Below are 23,058 nucleotides of genomic sequence, written 5' to 3' on the forward strand. Positions count from 1 at the left end.
GCTGCCAGGATTTCTCTGCCAAAAGATAACTTTACAATCCTGATAATAAGGCACTCAGCGATATTTAAATGTCTGCTGCCTGAGCTTGTATGACGAATTCGATTCTGACAAGCTATTGCTGACCTTTTAGATGCAGCAAAACAGAGCCCAACCAAAGGCCTCCACTCGAAGGTGTCTGAATGCTTTTGCCAAGCGGACATTGGGGGAAGAAAAGATACAAGAAATCTTTCAAGGAAGAAGGTTTGCACCTGCAATAATACGTAGCTACGTATTACAGTGGGAATCACTGATAATATGACTCACTGAAGACATTTAGTTTATGGTGCAAGTTTGTGTGCATGGGGTGAAAAACTGGGTCTGAATGAGTGCGCCAAAAGTGGTACTGTATACCAAAGCTTAAAAATAAACAAATTTTAATAAAAGGCTTTTGAAATGAAACAGCAACATGAGATGACCTTGCTGACCTTTCATCTTCAGACTAGGAACATAGAAACATAGAAACAGAGTGAATAAGAACGGGTCTTCTGGGCCATCTAGTCTGACCCCCTGCTCTAGCCCGATCCACTCTTGACATGCCTACCATGTGCATGTCCAGCCTATCCTTGAACACCCTTACCAATGGTGCCTCAACCACCTCCCGTGGAAGCCCATTCCATACCCTTGGGATCCTAACTGTCAGGAAGTACTTCCTCGCATGCAAATTAAACCTTGTTCCTTGAGCTTGGCTCTGCTGGAGTATGTCCTGCCCTCCCCTGCAGGGCAAGAACAGGTCTCTACCCACCTCCATGTGATACCCCCTCACATACCTGTATGTCGCCAACAGATGCCCTTGGAGTCTCCTCTTCTCCAGGCTGAAGAGACCCAGTTCCCTCACTCTTGTGTCATATGGCTTTCCCTGCAATCCGGCCACCATCCTTGTGGCCCTGCACCGCACTGGCTCTAACCTGGCTGACATGGGAACAAGTGAAGCTTCCTTACACCAGGCCTTGGTCCCCCTGCCCAGCACTGTCCCCACTGATTGGCAGTGGCTCTCCAGGTTTCAGGGAACAGTTTTTCCAGCTCCATCTGGAGATGCCAGGGAACAAGCACGAACCTTCTGCATACAAAGCAGGTACTCTGCCACTGCAGCTTTCATTCTGGACAAGGCCACAGAGCTCTCAGGCAACTCAGGATTTCCCACTTAGGTCAGTACAACATGCGGCAACATTAACTTTTGTGTTGAAGTCAGTCTGTGGAAGTTTCTATTTGTGCACAACATCTGCATACTAGTGAGATTGTCCCTTGTGTGGAAGAAGTGGCCAGATGGGAGAGATAGTGTCCTAACTCATGGCAGATTGTTTGGCCCCCTGAGCCATACAGGATTTTACAGCCTGACATTCTTTTATTCTAGATTATGTTGTATACAACATAAAGTTGGTGGAATGTCCAGGCCCAGTAGTAAAAATGGAAAGTGCATTAAAAACTGATGAATTTGGAGCATGAAAGAGCTCTGTGCCCACTTTTCTTCAGATTACTTTAAAACTGTGATCAGATGTTCAATATATTAATAACAAAATGGGCATTTCAAATAGAGCAGGTTCTGCACAAATAATATATAGGGAACAGGTATGTGAGTTTCAGTTAATAGGTCATGATGACATTTATACTTTGATTTTAAAAGAATGGAGATATTTTCACGGATACTGCTTTTCATCATTAGGAGCCCAAGGAACACAGCTGAAGTCTACAAGGGACTAAAAAAGAGTGAATGGGTTACCAGTTACTAAGGGAAAATGTCAGAATTACCCAGGAAACTACAAGCAAGGGACTTCAGAGTTGGTAAATTAAAAGGATAAATAACTGAGCCATCTAGTATATTAGGAGCCTTGAAGACGCCACACTGCTAAACATGACAAATGGTTTTGTAAAGAACAAATTAGGTCAAACCAAACTGCTAGTAGAGAGAAAATGCATGCATCTTGATTTTCTACAGGTTTACATTCATTAAGAGATTAAATTCACATTAGCTGGATGTATTATTGGTTATATTCTTATCTCATGTTTCCTCCAGGGAGCTGTGATTTAGCAGCATCCTAACAAAAACCCATTTAGCATGGATGCAACCCAGAATCAAATGAGCCAGATGTTTGAGGGGTAAAAGTCAGAGGTGGGATATCACCTCAAAATGCAGAGACAATCACAGGAAGTGCAGGTGGTTGCAGTGAGCAGTCAGGACCAACTGCAGGGCAAAGAGAGGTCTTGGAGGGCATCTCCTGTTATGCATAGCAGAAAATGGTCAAAAAAACAAAATCAAAATGCAACATTTCAGCAGAGAGTTTGTGGAGATCTCTGGCAAGTTTTGAAGATTTGAGATAAAAGCTCTACATAATGGCGAGCAAAAGAAAACAATACACTGACCACGGCTGTTGTGCAGGAAACAGGGCTGTCCTAAGACATGCTGAGGCACTACAACAAGTGGGTTCCCACCCCTCATGTAAAGATGCATAACAATGCATTTTGTTCTACATTTATATGCCACTTTTCTTCCTCTTGCAAGAAAGCCAAGGGGGCTTACAAGGTTCTCCTCATCTCCATTTTATCCCCACAATCATAACCGTGCAAGGTAGGTTAGGCTGAGAGTCCATGACTGGCCCAACGTCACCCAGTGCATCTCATGGCCAAGTGAGAAATAGAATGTGGATCTCCCAGGCCATCCACCGTACCACATGAAAGCCGACTAAGATTTTCCATCAGATGAGACAGAAAATCTCACAAGCACCTCTCCCCATCCCTAGCTAAAGATGTGTGAAGAATGTGGGGGTTCTGGCAGTGGGGAATCCATCAGATTCCCTGGGCTCAGCTGCCTGGACTCGGGGCCTGTTGCAGCCCAGATTCTGAGGTCCTGCTGAGCACGCCCAGTGTTTACACAAGGCTCACCGGGATCGAGCCGCGCGCAAATGCTGTGCAAGCAACGTCCCTCTTCTGCGCCTTCAGCAATAGCCTTTGTTTGTGCTGCTGCATGGGGTGCAGAACAAAATTTCTGGGTGTGCAACCTTCCTTCCGCAAGCATTTGCAGACTCCCTCTCAGCCGGGCTTGCTAAGACTAGGCTGGAAGCCCATGAATGCTAGAGGTACGGATTCTGTTCAGTTTCATCCCGGCCCCATCCCTAGCAGTAAAATGAAACAACAGACTACTTGCTGCCCTTTCCTGGCACTCAGTACCTGTAGCTGAGGTGATTGCCTTACTCTGCCTACTGTAGAACTAGCCCGGGCAGGGAGTCAAAGAAAGCAGACGGGGCGGGGCCCGGTTGCGAGGCCCCTGTTTACAGAGCAGAGCTCCGGAAGTGCTCCTGGTTAGACTGCTCGGGGGCAAGGCCTCTGACTGCAAGCCGGTGGCCTTGGGTGTGAGTGACACTGTCCTTGGCATTTCTTCTCTCATCATGTCATTTTAACCTGTCCCAGTCAGTTCAGGGAGAAGCAAGGAACATTTGGTTTCTTGGCACCCCACAGCTGGATGTTCTCATTCCATAATGATGCAACAGTCTCTGATTCTGAGGGCCATTTGCTACAACACAACCTTGATTTCTAGTAGGTAGCCATAGACTGGGATTCTTTAAAGTTTTGAAAACTTAAATTACTTGCCATTTTAGCAGCTGCAGTGTGGTCCTGTATCTGATGGCTTTACAACTTTGCATCTGTATTATATTTGATGCCGTGTTCACATGTCTACTGATTTTATATTGTGTTTCTATTTTTAGTGTGAAACACACCATTTTATCACTATTTTATCATGTTACTATGCTTTAAGTTATACTGTACAATGCTTAGAGGAAATCTATGTTATGAAGCATTAAATATTATTAACAATAATTTAAAGCCTTCCTTTTGTTCCAGTAACTTTTAAGTTCTACTTCATTGAGGATGACTCAAGTTAGCACATTCTGTTATGTACTCACTGTTTGGATTGGGTTTTGAAGAGGAGTCTAGAAGTATCAATATCTTTGAGGCCCTGTAACATGCCAGTCTTGCAAAAGTTGGAAGCGGTTTGCTCAGCAGTAGATGGTTAGGTGTTGAAAATAATTGAGAGATAAAGGAGCAGGCAATCCAGTTCCCTGTATTAGGTTTTGTTCTTTGAAAAACCTGCTTTCTGTTGTTGAATGGCACTAGCCTCACTTTAAACAAATATAGCTATCTGCAGACTTACATTGAGCATTTATTTTTCTTCAGGTATTTATTTATTTATTTTGAAGTTTTTGTATGCCGTCCTATTCGCATGAGCCTTGGGACAGCTTCCAACACAATAACAAGCACATAAACAATAAATATTAAAATCCGGATTCAAAATTAAGCATACAGGGCACTCAAACAGTTTTGCCGGAAAAGTGTCCCAACTGCACCAAAGGGCCAGCTATCATTTATAGTAGGAGTAATTGTGTGAGCGGCCTTTATAAAGGGACCCAAAGGTCCAGGGAGCCCAACTTAGATTGGGACCCTGCCCTAGGCCTACAGGAGCTTTAACCCTTCAGCTCTCGCTGTACCTCAAGACTCTGTGCCTGTTGCTCACTCTGGGAAAAGTGCCCATTCACTCCAGTGGGAGATTACACCCCTCTCCCTGTTGCAAATAGGCACAAGAGATCTCAGAACCAGATCTCAGCCACATTGCAGGGCAAAACCCACTGCCACCCCCTGCCAGGGTCCTGATCCAGACCTGGTCGCCCGCACCTGCATTTCACTTTTCAAAAGTCACAAGTGCAGTTGCGAATTACATGAATGGCGACTTCTCCAGGCGGACCCTCAGAGGCACAATGCCTGGCCTCTGCCACCCTCCCATTCCGTTGGTTCACAATGAGCTCTTGTTCGTGGGTGCAGGCATGAAAGGGCCTCGCTCAAATGAGTCGTGAATTGTGAGCCATTATCTGCTATTAACTCATCTGCAATATGCTGCAAGCCAGCGATGATGTCTGAGGCCATCACATCACATTCTCTTCGCTGTGTGCCGCCTTTTAAAAAAGCCTCCATGATCCAGGTTGAAGAAGACATTTTTTCCACTTCAAGCATAATTTAGTCAATATTCAAATCTTGCGCTCAGAAATGTTCTTTGCTCTTTTAATTGTTAGCTCCTTCTGAGTTGTGGATAGTTCCCATGTAAGAGTTCTGTACCTTTGTTTTTTGCCATCAGTTTTAAAATCAAGCAGTTAAAACTGTTTGTTCTGCATGGCTTGTCAGGGTGCGATTTGTCAGAGGTCCAGGCTCATCCAGCACAGAACAGGAGCAGCAGCAGAGGCAGTTTTCATGTCTCCATCCCTCTCGCTCTGCACTTCCACAAGATGCTACTTTCCAGTGTCTCGCAATAGCATTTCCGAACAGGAAGGAGGGAGGCTGGAGTGGCTTCAAGACACTTCATATCCTGGCTGCGTCAGTCTCCTCCCCTTCCCTGAATGCCCCTTTATCCCCTCTCAGAGCTCCAATCTTTAGCCCAAGCTTTGTCTCAGCCAAAGCAGCTGTGAATCTGACCCATCCTATGGCCCCCAGGTGATGTCTAGGAGCCATAGGATCATTGCATTAATACTTTAAATATCTTGGCTCCGCATTATGTTTTTAAGATTCTTTTCTGTTCTTGTTTCTGTGGTGGCTGAATTAAAATTCCTTGAATATTTAATGGTAAGTCACCTTGAAGACCCAATTAGGACCAAAAGATGACTTAAAAGTTACATTCAAAGCCCAAATACAGATTGCATACTATTTTTGAATCTTCTTTCCAAGGTATATAACTATGGAAGTGGGCAGGGGACAACAGAATGGCGTTCAATGCAGATAACGACTTAATTATTAACAACTTAATTAATGTAACTTAATTTATATTGTTTTATTGGATTCTATTTATTTATGGTTGTGAGCCGCCCCGAGGCTTCAGCGAATGGGGCGGCATAGAAGTCCCCTAAATAACTAACTAACTAACTTGGGGCATAGGAATGGGTGTCACAGATAAAGGATGGGGGACAAGTGGCTGGAGAGCAGCACTTGTGGGAGAGATCTCGGGGTACTGATCAACTGCAGGCTAAACATGACTCAGCAGTGTGATGTGGCAGTCAAGAGGGCAATGCCACCCTTGGTTGCATAGTCAGAAGCATGGCTTCTAGATTGAGAGAGGTATTACTGTCATTCCCTATAACTCTGGTGCACCCTCAGTTGGAGTATTATGTTCAGTTCTGGGCTCCACATTACAAGAAGGATACAGCCAGGTTGGAATCAGTGCAGCGCAGGGCCACAAGGATGGTGGCTGGGTTGCAGGGAAAGCCATATGAGGCAAGACTGAGGGAACTGTGTCTTTTCAGCCTGGAGGAGACTCCAAGGGGATCTTTTCTTGACATATAGGTATGTGAGGGGGTGTTACATGGAGGTGAGTAGAGACCTGTTTTCCCCTGAAGAGAAGGGCAGGACACATTCCAGTGGAGCAAAGCTCAGGGAACAAAGGTTCAGTTTGCATGCCAGGAAGTACTTCCTGACAGTTAGGATCCCAAGGGTATGAAATGGGCTTCCACGGGAGGTGATTGAGGCCCCATTGGTGAGGGTGTTCAAGGATAGGCTGGACATGCACATGATAGGCATGTCATGACCGGAGCTGGGGCTCAGACTAGATGATCTGGGAAACCCTTTCTGACTTGCTTTGTTTCTATGTCTATCTTTCTTTAACAGGATTGATGAACTGGCTTAGTTATTCTCAGCTTACAAATTGTGCCCCTACCTGCCAGTTTTGCCTCACATCTTCACATACTATTTCTCCCATGTTTGCGTTTTCAACTTCTTGAGATACTGTGCCAGTCCTTCACTTTCTAGTACTTATATTACCCAGAACCTCTATTTTGGGTATTTCTGTGCCACTACTGTATTGTTTTTCCTATCTCCTGTATTCTGACTCACTGTCACATACTACCTGACGGTGATGTATCAAGGGGTATTAAAATGCACAATCACTTCAGTTTGAAGGTGGACCTTGAGAGAAGCAGGGCCTAAGGCAGTGGTGGAGAAGCTATGGCACACGTGCCACAGCAGGCGCGCAGGGTCCTCTCTGTCAGCATGCAAGCCAAGTCGCCCCAGCATTGCCCCAGCAGCCGAGCATCGGATCACAGTGCACATAGGGGCCATGCGCATGCTCAGAAAGGAGCAGCAGTGCCAGGCGATGATTTCACAAGCCACAACTCATTAGCCACGACTCATCTGAGCTTTTGCATGGTCGGTCAGTGCTCTGCCAAGGATATATATATATATATATTTTCTTGGACTGGCCGTGAGTTGTTTTTTCTAAACTAAAACCTAGGTATTCAGGTTTGATAGCAGTGTTGGCACTTTGCGATAAATAAGTGGGTTTGGGGTTGCAGTTTGGGCACTCGTTCTCTAAAACTTCGCCATCACTGGCCTGAGGTGATGTCACTCCTTGCATCTTCTTTAGGTTTCTCCTCGGGACAAGATGGCACTCTGCATTCCAAGTGCAGACGCTGCCTGGAGCAGAGGTTGCCTCTTGCTTCGGCGCTGGCGATGGAGCAGTGACCTGTGCCGCAGCGCTCAAAAGCCCAGGGCCGGCTGCATGGCACACAGAGCTTAGTCTTCCGAAACCTTGCAGCAGTGCCCTTCCACCAGCATCCTCTGCTTGATGCCAAGGCCTCATCCTGCCTAGCGATGCTTTAGCCCCGTGCGTCCTGCACTGAGTGGCAGTAGCTGTCGTCATGCAGGGTTGTCCAGGGTTGCATCACCCATGGATCCTTCCGCCTTGTTTTCTGGTTTGTCAACAGATGGCTTCGGATGGCTTATTTAGGGTTCTTCTACACAAAGGGCTCCTAGTGCTAAGAAGGGCCTTGTGGATGGAAACCAAGGCCCTTTTAGTCCAGGATTCTTTTCATGCAGCGAGAGGACAAGTAGGACATGAACGCAATAGCCCCCTCCTGCCCATGTTCCCCAGCAACTGGTGTATATGGGCATACTGCCTCTGATACTGGAGGCAGCATGTGGCGGTCAGGACTAGCAGCCACTGATAACATATTCCTTCATAGAGTTGTCCAGTCCCCTACTTAAAGCCATCCAAATTGGCAGCCATCACGGCATCTTGTGGAAGTGAATTCCACAGTGGAGCCAATCAAGACTGCGATGTGCTTTGCTTGACTTCACAAGCAATATGAGAAGCAGTTAAAATGAACAATTATGTGAATAATAATAATTAGCACAACCTGGAACAAAGACTCTATGTAGCTGGCAAAACAGCATAATAATGATGTTATTATAAGTTTGTGAAATGGCTCTCATCTGGATAATAATTTATCTTGAAGTTCCAGAAATATTAGTGGCACTTTTAATGTCTTTGGAAAACTTAATCCATAAAATATTATCTCAAATGAATACATCTTTCTGCTCCTAGTATGCTGGCTTACACAACTTCAAAGATGGTGGCTGTTTGTCATTATGACTCACATTAAGTATTATAGCATGGATCTGAGTAATAACAAAAGGCCAGCTCCCACTGTTAACTTTTCTGAACTTCTCATTCAGAAACGCAGGTTTATTTTTAGTTTCTCAATGCAATCACACTGCCTCCTATCGCAACAGTGGCAAAACACAAGTAGGTTTCTGTGAAAGGCTGTGTCAGAAATAAATAGGTGGCACTCACCTCCAAGGCTCCATAGAGAAACAGGAAAAATGTTGCAGGTCATATCTGAAAAGATATGTTAAAGCATCATTATTTACATATTTTTGCATTTTAAAATTCCATCACTTCAGACTCAAATCAGAGCATTCAAGTTTCATTAAAGAACAGTAAAATATGAGGAAACTCAAATAATAATAAAACTCTTAAAAAAAACGGCAGATAAAAGATTAGCAAGGCCTCTGCCGGTTGCCAGAAGGGCGGAAAAAACAGTCTTGGTGCAAGATGTGCCTTGAGGACACAGCTCCAGAGAGAGGGTGCCATACTGAAGAGGTCTTTTCCATATTCCCCACCTGCCTCGCCTCATAAGCCAGGGGCACCCAGCAAAGCCAGGCACGATTGCTTGCCCTGCTCTTCTGCAAGCAGGGTCAGGAGCATGGTGCTGTAAGTCCCTCCCTCTTTTTGTTCTGAACTTTTAACTCCCACTAGGGAGTTAAAAAAGAGAAAAAGTCTCCACTGATTCCATGGAATAAGTTAGGAGACCATTTAGTTTGGGCAGATCCATGAGGAAGTAGAGTGGGTTGCTTGGATGCACCAATAATAGCCATTAGCTCAGGGATAGGAAACATGTGGCCTTCCAGATGTTGTTAGATTGCAACTCCCAGCCTGATTGTACCCTTTGGTTTTTCTGGCTGGGGCTAATGGGGGTTGCAGTCCAACTACATCTCCACCCCTGCATTAGCCCCTTTTAAATCCTCTCTTGCACTCATGTAGAGGGTTGGTGACACTGGATACAGTCAGCCAGTGGGTACAATCTTTCTCCACCCTGTGTGTGGAGGGGATGGCTGAAAGAAGCTATTAGCCTTCTCCAACCTTTTGCTCTCCGGATGTATTTGACTACAATGCCCATCATCCCCTAGCCAGCATGTTTTTGCTCCAGGTTGGGGAAGGCTGTATTAACTATAGCATTGCCCAGGAAGATTTTGTATTTCAAAGGTCTGGTTGGAATTGGTGTGAGAAAGGCTTCCTTGGACGGATCAAGGGAAATCCAGTCTGTCCGGTATTTAGATGTGGAACCTTTGAGCTGCAGAGGTGTTCAGACTTGTACATCTTGGATGCTGCAGTTTTCACTTTTTGGAAGCAGTAGTTCTGCCACTGTGGAGGTTGGGAAAACAGCTATGGCTGAAGTCCATGCCCACAGCCCCAACCCAAAGTCTCTCGCTGCAAGGGGCACAAGAGAACATACACCACCGTTCTGTCGTGTGCCCCTTGCACTCTGCTGCACGCCCACCATCTCCGTCGCACTGGCCCTTTCAGTAGCTGAGAGAGCTCAGCCTGGCTTCATGAGATCCAGGCAAGCTTTCAAAGCACTGCCACCGCTGCTGCTTCCAGCTGCACAGTGGCAAAGGGACAGGCACGCAACCAGGAAAACAGAGGCTGGGTGGCCACTGTTCTACTTCAGCAAATGCCACAGCTGGTGGGGCTCTCCAGAACCCACAGGGCAATGGTGGGCCATCCTGCTGGGCAAGTCAGTGCTTCTTGCTCTTTGTCACCTGATGTGAATGTCTCACCCTCCTTCATCATAAGGCCAACCTTGCTTGAACCGCCCCCCCCCCCTCGCATTTTTTGTACATGTGGAAGTAGTTCGATTAATTAATTAATTAATTAAAAGCATTTCTACCCCATCCCCTACAAACGTCTTGGGACAGCTTACAATAAATAAGTAGAATAAAACAAACCGCACAGCATCTGACCACTAATATACTAAAACCCCAGTTAAATCCCAATTAAACATTAAAATAGCGGGAAAATAGAAAGGGTTTTGCCTGATGCCAAAAAGAATATAATGTTGGTGCCAGGCTAACCTCTCTGGGGAGCATATTCCATAGTCGGGGTGCCACCACAGAGAAGACCCTCCTCCAGGTACTGTACTCTCCCTCCTAATCTCCTTCAAGGATGGCTCCCAGAGCAGGACCTCCACCTCAGATCTCAAGGGGTGGGAAGAAGGTACTTCTTCAGGTAAAGGAGTAAAACAAGCAGCTAAAAGCTTTCAGAAGTACTGTGTAGACTGGATTTAGAACCTGGACCCATGTCTACAGCAGAAGAAGATAAGCATGAGTTGAGAATCATGGAGCACCCTGGCAGTGTGTACTATGTGTCGTTTTCATGAGCAAGCATGCTCAGTGGGGTGGGCAGTTTATGGCCCTCCAGAAGTTTGGGCCTACAACTCCCATCGTCCCTCACCATTGGTTATGCTGGCCAGGGCTGATGGAAACTGTAGGCCAGAATATCTGGAGAGCACAAGTTGCCTACCCCAGATGTACATAACTCCTTTCCGTGTTATGCTCTCAGTTATGGGTGTGGTTGTGGTTGTTAGTCTCCCATGTTCTTTCAGAAAGAAGTTCAGAATTACTTCAGTGCGTAATCCTTTGACTTTTCGTTTAAGGCTCCAACCCTAAGCATATTAATCCATTGTACTCAGCAGGATTTATTTCTAAGTAAACATGCTTAGGATTGCACTGCATGTGATCATTGTGAGATGCAATGTCATTCTTCTGCCAGGCTTCTAGCTTGGTTATTTAAGTCTACACGAGTTGCTCACTATTTAGAGGAAAGCCCCTACAAACCACAGTGTGTCTTCTATGGTCCCACAAAAATTGAGTCCATCTTCTAGCCTATCAAATATAGCTTTTTCTTACATCCCACTCCTTAACGCTCAGTCCTATGCACACTGATGTCTGAGTTAACCAGATGAGATGTATGCCTAAATGGACATGTACAGGATTGCATTACAAACCTACTCTGTTCTTTCCCCTGTGCCTCTTGTACTTCCTTGACTTCACCCAAGGATACAAAGAGTTTACTGATGCCATATTGGCTCAGAGATTGTGCTATGAATCCTAGGGTACTTGCAGATTGAGGGCATCTAGCACTAGCAGGCAGAAGTCATGGTGCACCTCAGGTCCCCCCCTCCACCTGATTTTTAGGGGTAAGTAAAATGGTGGAAGCAGCAGTGGGAAAACACTGCAGGGGTGCAGATTACAAACTCAAGACAGCATCATCTGGACCCCATGCTAAAATGGCACGAATGACTAGGGAGACTGCACAATAAAAGCCTTGTCTGGTACCACCCCCAAAGGCCTGGTTTCAAGTTTTGCTCCTGCCATGAACTTGCCAGATGGCCTTAAGGAAGCCACTCTCTCTCAGCTTCAACTTCCATCTACAATATGGTAATAATAATAATGCCAATATAAGAAATGTGAACTACTGTATCCTGAACATTTTTAAACACCATATTATTATTACTGGTTATTTCTAAAAGGCTGTAATAATGTATTGCTTAACAAATAGTATTGCCGTATTAAAAAAAATATCTGGAAAGTCTCATGGGTGTAGGAATCTGTGGCAGGAAGAAATTCAAGTTTTTAGCTATACTAAACTTCACCTGTTGAATTTTGGGGCTTCAAAAAACCGGAAAAAGAGGATCATTCTCCTTTTTTAGTTTTATCAACTCCTTTGAAAGATTGCCTTTCCCAACCTGGTGCTTTCTAGGTGTTTGGGACTCCAGTGTTCATCGGCCTCAGCCATACAGTTATTGGTCAGGATTTCTAGGAGTTATGGCACAGGCCATCACATTCTTAGGGAAATAACTTCATGGACTCATTATTTGGTGAGGGTGGGGGGCGGTGGATGAATGCGTGTGCATTGGTGAAAAGGTCCCTTCCCAATCCCTTTTCGAAGTGACGCTTTTGAAAGTCAGAAATACAAGAATTATCTGGCATCGCTTATTCCAGGCTTCAGCGCCCTGATGCCACCCAGATGTTTTAGAGGACTCCTCTCGTCCCCAGCCTGCATGCTGGAGGGTACCGGGTTGGGGAAGACTGATTCAATTGATGACTCCCTTTCAGCTGAAAATGCCAAGGGCTGAACGGAGACCTTCTGCGTAGTGCATTACCCCGCACCACCCGGCTAGCGAGCAAAGGCACCGGGGCGAGGGGCAAGGCTCGCGGCTCTGCGCTGATTCGCCAGCTTCCTTCGTGGGCCGACAGGCTGCAGCGTCGGCGGGAGCCGCGCGGGGGCAAGAGCGAGTCGGCTGTGCTTTCCTTTCTAGCCTCACCGCTCGCTGCATTCCCGAAGCCCCGCTGTTTCCGGGCCGGTTATCCGAGCCCGGAATCGTGACGGGGCGTTTGCTCGCCCGCCCGCTCGCCCGCCTTTCGTGGTTGCCCGCACGGCGAAGAAGGCGGCGGAAAGAGGGCGCGAGCCATGGTGCTGCTGGAAAGCGAGCAGGTGCGACGGGGCTGAACGCGCTCCCGGTCCCTGCCCGGCTGCCCGAGTGTGTGGCGCGGGAGGTGGCCTCGTCGTTCTTTGGTGCCCGGGACGCCACTTGGATGCAGGGGCGGGGACCCTGTGGCCCTCCCGACGTCGTGGCCTGCGACTCTTACCAGCCCTAGCAGAATAGCTGATGGGGAGAGGAGTTGTAGGACAGAACTTCTGGCGGACACTAACTTGCCCCCTCCAGCGCTTTAGCGGGTGTGGATAGTAGCCCTCGCCCACTATGTAGAGCCGATGCTGGTGTGGGTGGCGGCGGGTTCAGAATCAGGCAGTGGCGCACCTGGGTAGGTTACGTTGCAGAGCAAACGTGTATTTTCCATCTGCCTTCCTATAATTGTGGAAACACTGGGAAAGGGCTTTGAGGTGCGCCGCGTCTAGAGAGATACAGAGTACTGCCTGCTTCGGCATGTTTCCCCTGTAGAATTATCTTTAACCAGGTTAGCGAGAAATTCACGCAGTGCTTATTCAGAAACTTTCTTCTTACCACTCTGTATACTCAAGGATTGAGTCTGAGCACAAATTGAGGCCTTGGAGCTCTTCTTGTTCGGCTTGCATGGCAGGAACCGGGAGGGGAAGCTAGGCACAGCCCACTGACTCCTAATGCTTTGGGTATTGTTGTCACGTTATCATTAGAGGTATGAATGTATGAGGTAAAATTCAGAAGCATTTCATATAACTAATTTAAACGTGATGACTTGCACTTTTACTAAGTTCTATTAAGATTTCCTATTCAGGGTACTTCTTTGAGAAGTTCATATCTGTATTGTGTTTAAGATACTCAGCTTTAAAATTCAAACCTTATGTAGATCATTAGAGCAGATCATTGTAACTTTCTGGTTTCATTCGTATATTCATCCAAAGCCAGATATTGTTTATGCAGTTATGGACTGGTGGCAGGCTTGTGTACTTTTTCTTCTCCAATGGCGCATTTGGTATGGAGATCCTGGTTTATATTTAAGCAGAATTCCCAATAATATCCAAACAAGGAAACTCAGATTTAATGTTGGTTAACAAACTAGAATATTATCCTGGTTTACTCTCCTGATTTGTAAATTGACAGAAAGTCAAAATTTTAAACAGCACTGAAAATATTTTATTATTCAGTAGCTAGGATTTTTTTTCCTGTGGCCGTACTTAATCAGAAATTTTCTTGTTTGCAGTTTTTGACAGAGCTAACAAGACTTTTTCAGAAATGCAGGACTACAGGCAGCATCTATATAACATTAAAGAAATGTAAGTATTAACTACTAAAACAGTTTTGAATAGTATGTTTTCCTTCAATTGTTCCTTAAAAAAGAAGAAGCTATGAAGGATTTTTCTGTTGAACTGCAATTCAATTAACATGCTCATCCTGAAAAACTTGTAATCTCAGTAATGTAGTATATTACATAGAAAACAGTGGACTTTTTTAAAAAATCTACAATTCTTAATTTCTGTGTTTGCCCAAGTTAGATTGCAGGTTCACTCTTTTTGAAGACAGTACTTTAACCAGTGAATGAAGTAGATAGTGTATCTTTTTCAGCCCTTACAAGAGTGCCGCCGCCACCACCTAATGTCTCTTCAACATGTGCTGGGCCAGATAGGCCAATTACTTCCTGTCCAATGTGGGCATCTCCATAATGTTTTTGGGTAAACATTCCTGTAACACTTTCTGTGTTGCTGGGCAAGGAACAGTCACACTTAAAAAAAACTAAATCAGTAAGAAGTAGGACAAGCCCTAGGTTACAGAAATATAAGCAGATCTAAATTTTTAAAATTTCTGACGTAAGGAGAACGAAGTTTCCTTCTGAGACAGCATTAACAGGATTAGATCATGACCGAAACATCCTTTGGCTTTTAGTGAATAAGCTGTATGTGTACTTTTTAACAACCCTCTTTAATTGTACCTAGTTTAACATAGCAACCTGACATTCTAATAAAGATGTTTTTTCTCAGTTTGTGCATTTAGAATTATCAATAATATTTGATGCAAACTTCAAAAGCCTAGAATTACAAAGCCTGCATTATTACACTGTTCTTTTGCCATCCTTGGATCTTAGGCAATTCATCCTCCTATATAAATATGTATTTTATGCTTCTGTGTAATATAGACGATGGCAGGACAAGACCCATTCCACGCAAGGGCCACGTTGAAGGATTTGAGCCGGTAGACAACAAATGTCTTCTTAGAGCAACAGATGGGAAGAAAAAGATAAGCACAGTGGTAGGTAGTACTCTTTGGTGGATGTTTTCATTCAGCTGAGTTCTAAAGTAATGAAGGCCAAAAAAGGAAGTCCCTATCTTGAGTGCTAACTCAAGTTGCTTGGAGATTGTCACAATAAGGCAATATCTGAATCTTACTCTAACTGTATAGAGTTTCCCAGTCTAAATGATTCAATCTCTTGGAAGATCAGTTTTCCTCTGAAACTTTGATCATGGCCTTGAGCCATATTGAGATGCTGTAGCCCTTTTAAAAATAATTTTCTGATTTATTCAGTTAAAATGGTGATCAGAGGGATTTTTTAAAGTATTGATGTTTCATTTCAGTAAGTTGTATAACATGATTGATTTCTTATAGGTGAGTTCAAAGGAAGTCAACAAATTCCAGATGGTAAGTTTTTATCTGATATTCTTCATTTTCAGAATGTTTTATGGATGGGCTTCACATGCTAAAATCAACACATGAATGAAGGTGCAGTGCTTTCTAGAAAAAGAAGGCCAAGTTCAATTATATTAACACTGAATCTGCAAGTCATGGCACTTGAATTTATCTTCTTTAAAGCCCTATTTCTTGGTTGCAGGCCTATTCAAATTTGCTCAGAGCTAATATGGATGGCTTAAAGAAGAAAGACAAGAAAAGCAAGAATAAGAAAAGCAAAGCGACACAGTGATGGAGCAAATGTTTCCATATATATGATGGACCCAAATTATAGCACGTGCCCTCTTTTCTTTATGTTATCCTTTGACTTCCCTTCCATGTGATAATTAGAATGTAAGCAACTTGTTAAAACAAAGTACTCTGGATTGTGATATGCAGAAGTAAGTGACCCCAAGGCATGTATATTGCACCTGCTCATTTTTGTATCTGGTTTCATTTTTTGAGACAGTTATTATTGGGAAAAAATGAGCATTTGAGAAATAGTACAAAAATAAAGAATTAATATTTGATGTGCTTTTATTTATACTGAAATTCATACCTTGCCTTTATCTCTGTGCTGAAAGAGTTATGCTTTAGGATTGGGCAGAATCATTCAATAGTGTTCCTTTGAATTCGGAAGATTATGGCCTTCCAAGGTAGGGCAAGAAGGAACACAGAGGTAAGAAGAAATTGGAGTGATAAGTTATAGCCTAATGTGGGGAGATGAGTGGCTGATGTAACTTGCAGATGTTTCCAGCTGTCTCTTTCTGTGAGAGAAGATAACTGCTATTTCAAATGCAAAGGGGTGGTAGGAAGGTAGATATGACAGGTGTGAAAATGTAATTTGTAATTAGCACATGTTGAAGCCTTCACACACAAATGTTTGCAACAACTGCTCTTGCTTTAAATAATGATGTGAGCCTCAGAATATTTTTAAAAAGTCATTGTACAATATATTCTGAAAAGTTTACAGCTATATATAATAGACATGGAGCAAGTGAGGCACAGAGGCTATACCCTGAACACCGTTCCAGTCTTGCATTTGGCCCCAGCCATTGGAATTTCTCTCAGGAACAAGAGCAGGCAAATGTTAATTCACAGTATTGGAGCTGGAAGCACATATTTGGTTCCAGGCAGTCCTTTGCTACTGCCACAGTAATCTCTTTAAATGTTCATAATTAAAATATGATTTTGTAATAGTCATCTCTGTAACTGTAGAGGACAAGCACAGGCACTCTGAAAGAAAGCAAGCAAAACACTGGAAATTGTTTTAGCCATTAAATGAATAATAAACAGGAAGTCAAAAGGGATCTCCTGCCCATCTAGTCTGACTCTCAGCTCCAGCCAGCTCCACTCATGACATGCCTACCATGTGTATGCCCAGCCTATCCTTGAACACCCTCACCGATGGGGCTCCAACCACCTTCCGTGGAAGCCCATTCCATACCCTCAGGGTCCTAACTGTCGGGAAGTGTTTCCTGGCATCTAAATTGAACCTGGGTTCCCTGAGCTTTGCTCCATTGGAGCGCGTCCTGCCTTCCTCTGCAGGGGAGAACAGGTCTCGACCCACGTCTGTGTGACATTCCCTCACATACCTGTATGTCACCAACATATCTCTGAGTCTCCTCTTCTCCAGGCTGAAGAGACCCAGTTCCCTCAGTCTCGCCTCATACCCCACCCCCTGCAAACCGGCCACCAACCTTGTGGCCCTACAGTGCACTGACTAACCTGGCTATACCTTCCTGTAACAAGGGGCCCAGAACTGAACACAATACTTTCTCCACTCTGGCCTTCAATTGACCAAAGTTGGCCCTCGTGAAGTCCCATCTTCTAGTACTTGTCCTACCGCTGATTCCAATTTCCAAGATGTGTGTTTGTGTCATAATTTGAAGAGCACAAGACACCTGAAACTTGCCATATGTATTTACAATGTGCACCTCATAGTTACTTGATTTTTGGAACTCGGTAATTAATTTTATTTAATGTAAATATGTCTGTAAGTTTGAAGCATGCAGTATCACTGGCAGTGGACAGAGGCAGACGTTCCTAAGCTGTGCATAGCTTTGTCACTGAAACAGTCTGAAATTAGTGGGTAGCCTAAGGACCATTTTACAGCTGCCCTCCACTCACTGCTGTAGGGCATCTCCCACTCCAAGCATTAGGGATGTGTTGTGTCAGGGACTCTGCCTACATGCCATTCGGTGTGGTTTTACACAGACAAACTAGGCATGCAATCTGTCCAATAGCTTTTACAGCTATGTAACTTTGCTTGAAGGCTGGGCGATATCAAACTTGGGGCTTTTCCAACTGTAAGTAGATAAAGCCAGCTCTTAGATGATAAAGAAGACTCCATTTCAACACAGATGTTGCACTTCACAGTCTGTCAGGATGTTCAGTGAATTATGTCCATGTGTGGTACCCATTCACTTGGACAGTTAAATGGGGCACTGTTTCCCACCACAAATCCCACCTCAATCCAAATCATGGTGTATTTCTGCTTTGGTCTTGTCTCCGTATCTCCAAAGTTACAACCTTTTAATGGAAACCCATATAATTTAAGATTATAATTTAAGTGCATATAATTTAAGCACTCAAAGCCCTCAAGACTCTTTCTAGATATGATGCCCTGTGCTGACCATCTTCACAGAATTTGCAAAATCACATTCAGGGTCCCACATCAGAATCCCATGCCATGTACACACATTTGGTGTACAAGTACTCTCACCTTTTTTCAATTTTGATATTGTAGATTTCATCACAAACCAATTTAAGGTATCTTTGCTTTGGCAATCGTGACATCAGTTGTTTCACAGTTGTATAGAACGTTTGCTCGTCTGCATCACACTGAAAAGGAATCAACCATTAAGGAAATTATTTTATTACAGAATAGGGGTGTTTCCTATTGAGACATTTCTACTGTTGAGAATGTCAGTTTGGTTTTTGATACTAACTCTTCAAGCTGCGCTCAAATGCAGGGGCTATAGGTATATTTAAATAGGCAACTTAGAGAAGGAAGGTAGGTAACTAAGAATGTGGAACTTTCCTATCACCCACAACCATTCTGTGCTATCTTACCCTTGATTCATAGTGCATTCCTATACATGCCTACTCAAAGGTAACCCTCACTGAGGCTTACTCCCAAGTGAGCATTGAATCTCAGGCTTGAAAAGGTTATACTTAAAAGGGGCAAAAACTAGTTTCTTATGCCCCAGGAAGTATCTTTTTCTTGCTGCATGTGGCAAATGGAATGGTTAAGCTTAATTCCTGAGTTATTCATCTTAACACATGGTTTTCATAAATTCAATTAGAAATTCATAGTTTTACCTCTAATGATAAAAAGTGTATGATAGTTTCTTTGGGCAGATCTACCTGCAAAAAGCAAGACACAGAATGTTAAATCATGGTATCTTAAGTACAAGATATGTTTGAGATGCAGGTTTCATCTTGCATTTGTAAAAAAATCCCCCTGTTCTGAAACAGTAATTCTATGAACATTTGAATATTCACCCTGTGCACTTCTTAAGTATTTCCTCCAACAGCCATTTATAATGAATTGGAACTGTACCTTCCAGGAAATAAAGGTAAAATGTGAATTGGTAAGGGAAAACAGTAACCTTGAACTTTCTGAAATCAGTCACAATAAAGTGCACAGGTTCCCCCCTCCCAAACATCCAGCACATTATCCTGTTAGTTACTGCTGGTTGTCAACCAGTGATGAGGTGGAGGACAGGGCTGTGAAGCAACCTATTTCAGGGAACATTCTGTTTGGGGTACTGTGCAAGCTGAAGCTATGACATTTATCCACAGGGCTGTCATTTATGGGAAAGGTGACAGGCTGCAAAGCAGTTCTCACTCCCAAAAGAGAGTGCAAATGAATATAAGCAAGAGAAGACTACGTTTGAAAGAAAGCAAGCTAATTAGAGGCTTAGAGTCTTTGCAGTAGATGTACTGTGCGGTGAGGAGGGGTGGAAGAAAAGCTGTTCTTGGTGCCCTTCTCATAAAGTGCTTATGTTAATAGTGCTTAAGCTTAGTGGGAAATCTGAGACATTGCCTCAAGAGCCCCATAGACACATAGGGGTCTTGAGTGGTGAACAACTAGACTGGTAATGGGAAAGACCAACACCAAATGTTCACACTCCAACTTAGCCTTTCATGCTCCAAACCCTACAAACAGGATGGAAGAGATTCAGACACTCTTCTTGATACCATTAAATTACAACATGGTGGAAACAGAATTGTAGCTTTGTCTGTACTGCCAGAGTTCCATATAGGGAGGAGAAATCCATAGGTTTCCCCCAGAGGCTTGGATAAATCAAGAGATTTAGGCAACTGCCAAGCAAAAGCCCTACTTTCTGGAATTCAACCAGAAATCCAAGTAGCTTCACCACTGATTTCTAAACCCCCACCCACAGACACATCTTTAAAACATTATTATTTCAGTCTGCATTTCATTAATTGATTTTCATAGGATTAATCTGTACTGCTCATTTTACAAGACAATTTTATTTGGACAATTTCAGAACTACACACCACTTTTAATAGCTTAAGTTCCAAGGTGGTTTAGAAACCTTTAATATTAATAGCTACTTCTCTTTTTATTTTCCTGTTAAATGTTTATAAGCTCACCTGGCATAGAAAGGTTATAAGGCTACCACATTCCTTTAAATTTGTAAAGTATTAGCTGCAGAGGCAGTGCCGCTACACCCAGCACCTTCTCCCGCTGCCTCCTTCAAAATACTGTTTGCGGAATCAGCTGATAAACTGTGGTCAACTTCAACAGGCCAGTTAATCCAAACAGTTTATCCCTAAACCAAAAAATGAGTAGTAAATATTAAAAGGGGTAAAAGTTCAGAAAATATGATCATTTTCTTCGAAGTGAGGGATGGCAGTGGAAGTGGTAGTGCTGCTATCAAGGGGACACCTTCCTTCCTGGAGAGCAAGCCTCAAGAGTTGCTACAAGTAGATAGAAGTCAGAAAAGTTGAACTAGTTATTAGAAACACCTGTCTCACTGAACAAACTGTCAACTTCAGTTACTTTATGAGAATGCATATCTTACTTAATTTGGATTTAAGAGCAAAGTGACTTACTGCTAAAATTTCAACTTCACTTGTCTTCAGTTGCAGAGTGGCAATGCAGGTTTGGAGTTTAGTTTGCACCTGGATATTTCATGCAATTCAAAGAAAGGTGTACACATAAGCTGAAATTTCTTTTCAAATTAAAATATGAATAAGCAATTCTGTAAAAGTGCGTATTCTTTGCGGCCCCTGTGACTCATGCATTTCTGAAAAAGGCAGTTTTCTACATCTTTGTTCAGACTCTAGGGCCACACTGTGTCAGGGCTCAGCCAAGGAATTCAATTTCAGAACCAGGGCGGAACCCAGTATATTTTCCCTGTCACAAAAAGAAATCCTTTCCAGTGTCTCTCTTTACCCACCACATCCAGAAACTTCCTTCCAGAGGAGTAAAGGATCAGCTAGACAGGAACTTCATCTCCCTGAGTGGGGGAGGGAAAGAGACCCATCCCTGAAAAGGGAAGCAACTTTACTGAGACGAAGAGATTCAAATATTGCCCACCAAGTTTGAGGTCAGAGTAAACTGTGGCTTTCTCCCCTCTCTCAAGAAAGGGCTGTAACAATGCCACAGAGCATGCTCTGCATGCAGGAGGTGCCAGGTTCTGTTCCCAGCTCCTGCAGGTAGTTTTCCCCAGCTAAATGAACCAGTGTTCTGACTTGGAAGAATACTCTCCCTGCTCTCCACACAATTTATGGTGAAGCTACATGGCTATGAGCACACAGTAAAGCAGTTGCTGAAGAGAGAGCCATCCTCAATACCTGGCTTTCATACCGCCGCCTGGTACTTGCAGATAACTTCTCAGGTGGAACAATGGAGACATTTGGTATTGCTACAGTCCCATGTGATTCAAACAAACCTAAAATGGTACAAAGATTGTGTTAGTCATATTTTATGCGCCCTCTATGCATAAACAATACTGTAAAAACTATTGCTTGTAGTGCCATACACTTAAAAAGAATCTGGATACCAGGCTGCACTACTGTAGTTCCTTGCAAAAGTTGAAACACAGACATAGCAATCAAAATAAGTTTCATGAAAATTGCATTTTCCATGGAAGTTGCTAAAATCTAAAGCTATATAGCCCCTTGAGAGCAACCTGTTATAATAGAAATCAGTTGTTTAATGAACAGTACTAGATTATTCTAATTATATTGTTATGACATACCTGAAGTGCTAGAAAATGATCCTTTTAGATTTTGTGCTGGCAGATTATCAGATGTTTCTCTAAAAATGAAATAAATAAAACAAACAGGTCAATTAAAAGATTTTTACTAGGTAATGTTATCTCTTTAATAAGACAGAAATGGAATTGTCAAGTACTTGACAGCAGAGGCAAATTGAAAATAGGATAAAATTATAACTGACTCAGAGTGCTTAAATAAACATGTCTAACTATGCACAGGATTGACACATAGCAAATCTCTGTTAACTGCATCCAATTAGATGAAGGTTTGCCTTTCCACAAAAAGGGCTCCTTTCCTTTGCAGACGGGCTCAAAGGCCACAAAAGTTTATCAGAGGAGGAGGGATGGGCAACCATTTTTATGCTTTCTCCAGCATCACCACCTCCCACACTGTTCTATATGGTCACCCCAACACTTCAGAGCAGATTCTGAGGCTAGGGGCTGCAGGAATAAGTGAAAATCATGTCAGCCTCTTTCCACTCACAGTCTGGATTTAACCCACAGTATTTTATGAATGGATAAAGCTTTAATACAAATTTAGAAACAGCTTAATAATACTTAACCAGATGAGGACAATTTTGTATTTTACATTTATTTTCAAATATGCACTTATTTATCCTGAGCTACTGGCGAAACCCAGTATCTGCTTTGCAGGGTTGTACCAGAGCAAATTCAAATAGCAAGATAGATTATGTCTGGCTTTCTAAAACACACAGACATGCAAACACTTTTGACTACCATTCTTTACTGTTAAAAGAAAACACTGGTTCTATGACAAGTAATAGTGGATTGATTAGACTTAGCTTAGGTGTTTGGTGATCACCCCAAAGTGTGCTTAATTGTCAGCTTCCATTGTTTGCCGCAGCATCCATGTAAAGTGGGGCCATGCACAGACAGTGCAACATCACAGACCTACCTAAGGTTACAGTGCTGCTGAGTGCAACACTGTCTAGCTCAGCATGCATCACCTGATTTGCACAACTCAGGCTGATGAATTATATCCTAGGAACCGTAGGAAGAGAATAACTTTAAAATACAAGTTAACTTGCATCAACCCTAGGAAATACTGAGATGAAAATGAAAATTGGATTCTAAGCAATGAAATTTAAGGAATGAATGAATGAGTAACTTTTTCTGTGTTTATGCAACTTGATACATTTTGATGCAAAATGATTTGAATTTAGTGTGCAAAGATGAAAATATTTCAGGAAAAGCTCACCACCACAACTTATACTGAA

General features: G+C 43.4%; 2 protein-coding genes across 5 annotated transcripts in view; one reads left to right on the forward strand and one right to left on the reverse strand.

Annotated features, from left to right (window-relative positions):
- The first annotated feature begins 12,758 nt into the window (after positions 1 to 12,758).
- On the forward strand, positions 12,759 to 16,093 carry SRP14 (signal recognition particle 14). Its single transcript, XM_044435724.1, has 5 exons — positions 12,759 to 12,901; positions 14,107 to 14,179; positions 15,037 to 15,149; positions 15,504 to 15,536; positions 15,727 to 16,093. The coding sequence occupies exons 1-5, from the start codon at positions 12,878 to 12,880 to the stop codon at positions 15,814 to 15,816; spliced, it is 333 nt and encodes a 110-aa protein (XP_044291659.1). The 5' UTR covers positions 12,759 to 12,877; the 3' UTR covers positions 15,817 to 16,093.
- Positions 16,094 to 16,491: 398 nt separating this feature from the next.
- Positions 16,492 to 23,058, reverse strand: part of EIF2AK4 (eukaryotic translation initiation factor 2 alpha kinase 4) — a 59,895-nt gene continuing 53,328 nt past the window's right edge. For 3 of the 4 annotated variants that reach the window (XM_044435722.1, XM_044435721.1, XM_044435723.1), the window contains 6 exons: positions 21,803 to 21,861; positions 21,396 to 21,493; positions 20,652 to 20,720; positions 18,888 to 18,932; positions 18,289 to 18,407; positions 16,492 to 16,799 (listed from right to left, as the gene is read on the reverse strand). In XM_044435722.1, the coding sequence (XP_044291657.1) occupies positions 16,742 to 16,799; positions 18,289 to 18,407; positions 18,888 to 18,932; positions 20,652 to 20,720; positions 21,396 to 21,493; positions 21,803 to 21,861 (448 nt within the window). In that variant the 3' untranslated portion in view covers positions 16,492 to 16,741. Of the gene's footprint in view, positions 16,800 to 18,288; positions 18,408 to 18,887; positions 18,933 to 20,651; positions 20,721 to 21,395; positions 21,494 to 21,802; positions 21,862 to 22,736; positions 22,823 to 23,058 lie in introns of those variants that run through there. The other variant, XR_006415269.1, reaches the window with a different exon arrangement.

This window comes from Varanus komodoensis, unplaced genomic scaffold (genome assembly GCF_004798865.1).
Source record: "Varanus komodoensis strain SLA01 unplaced genomic scaffold, ASM479886v1 scaffold3, whole genome shotgun sequence".
NCBI classification, from domain to species: domain Eukaryota; kingdom Metazoa; phylum Chordata; class Lepidosauria; order Squamata; family Varanidae; genus Varanus; species Varanus komodoensis.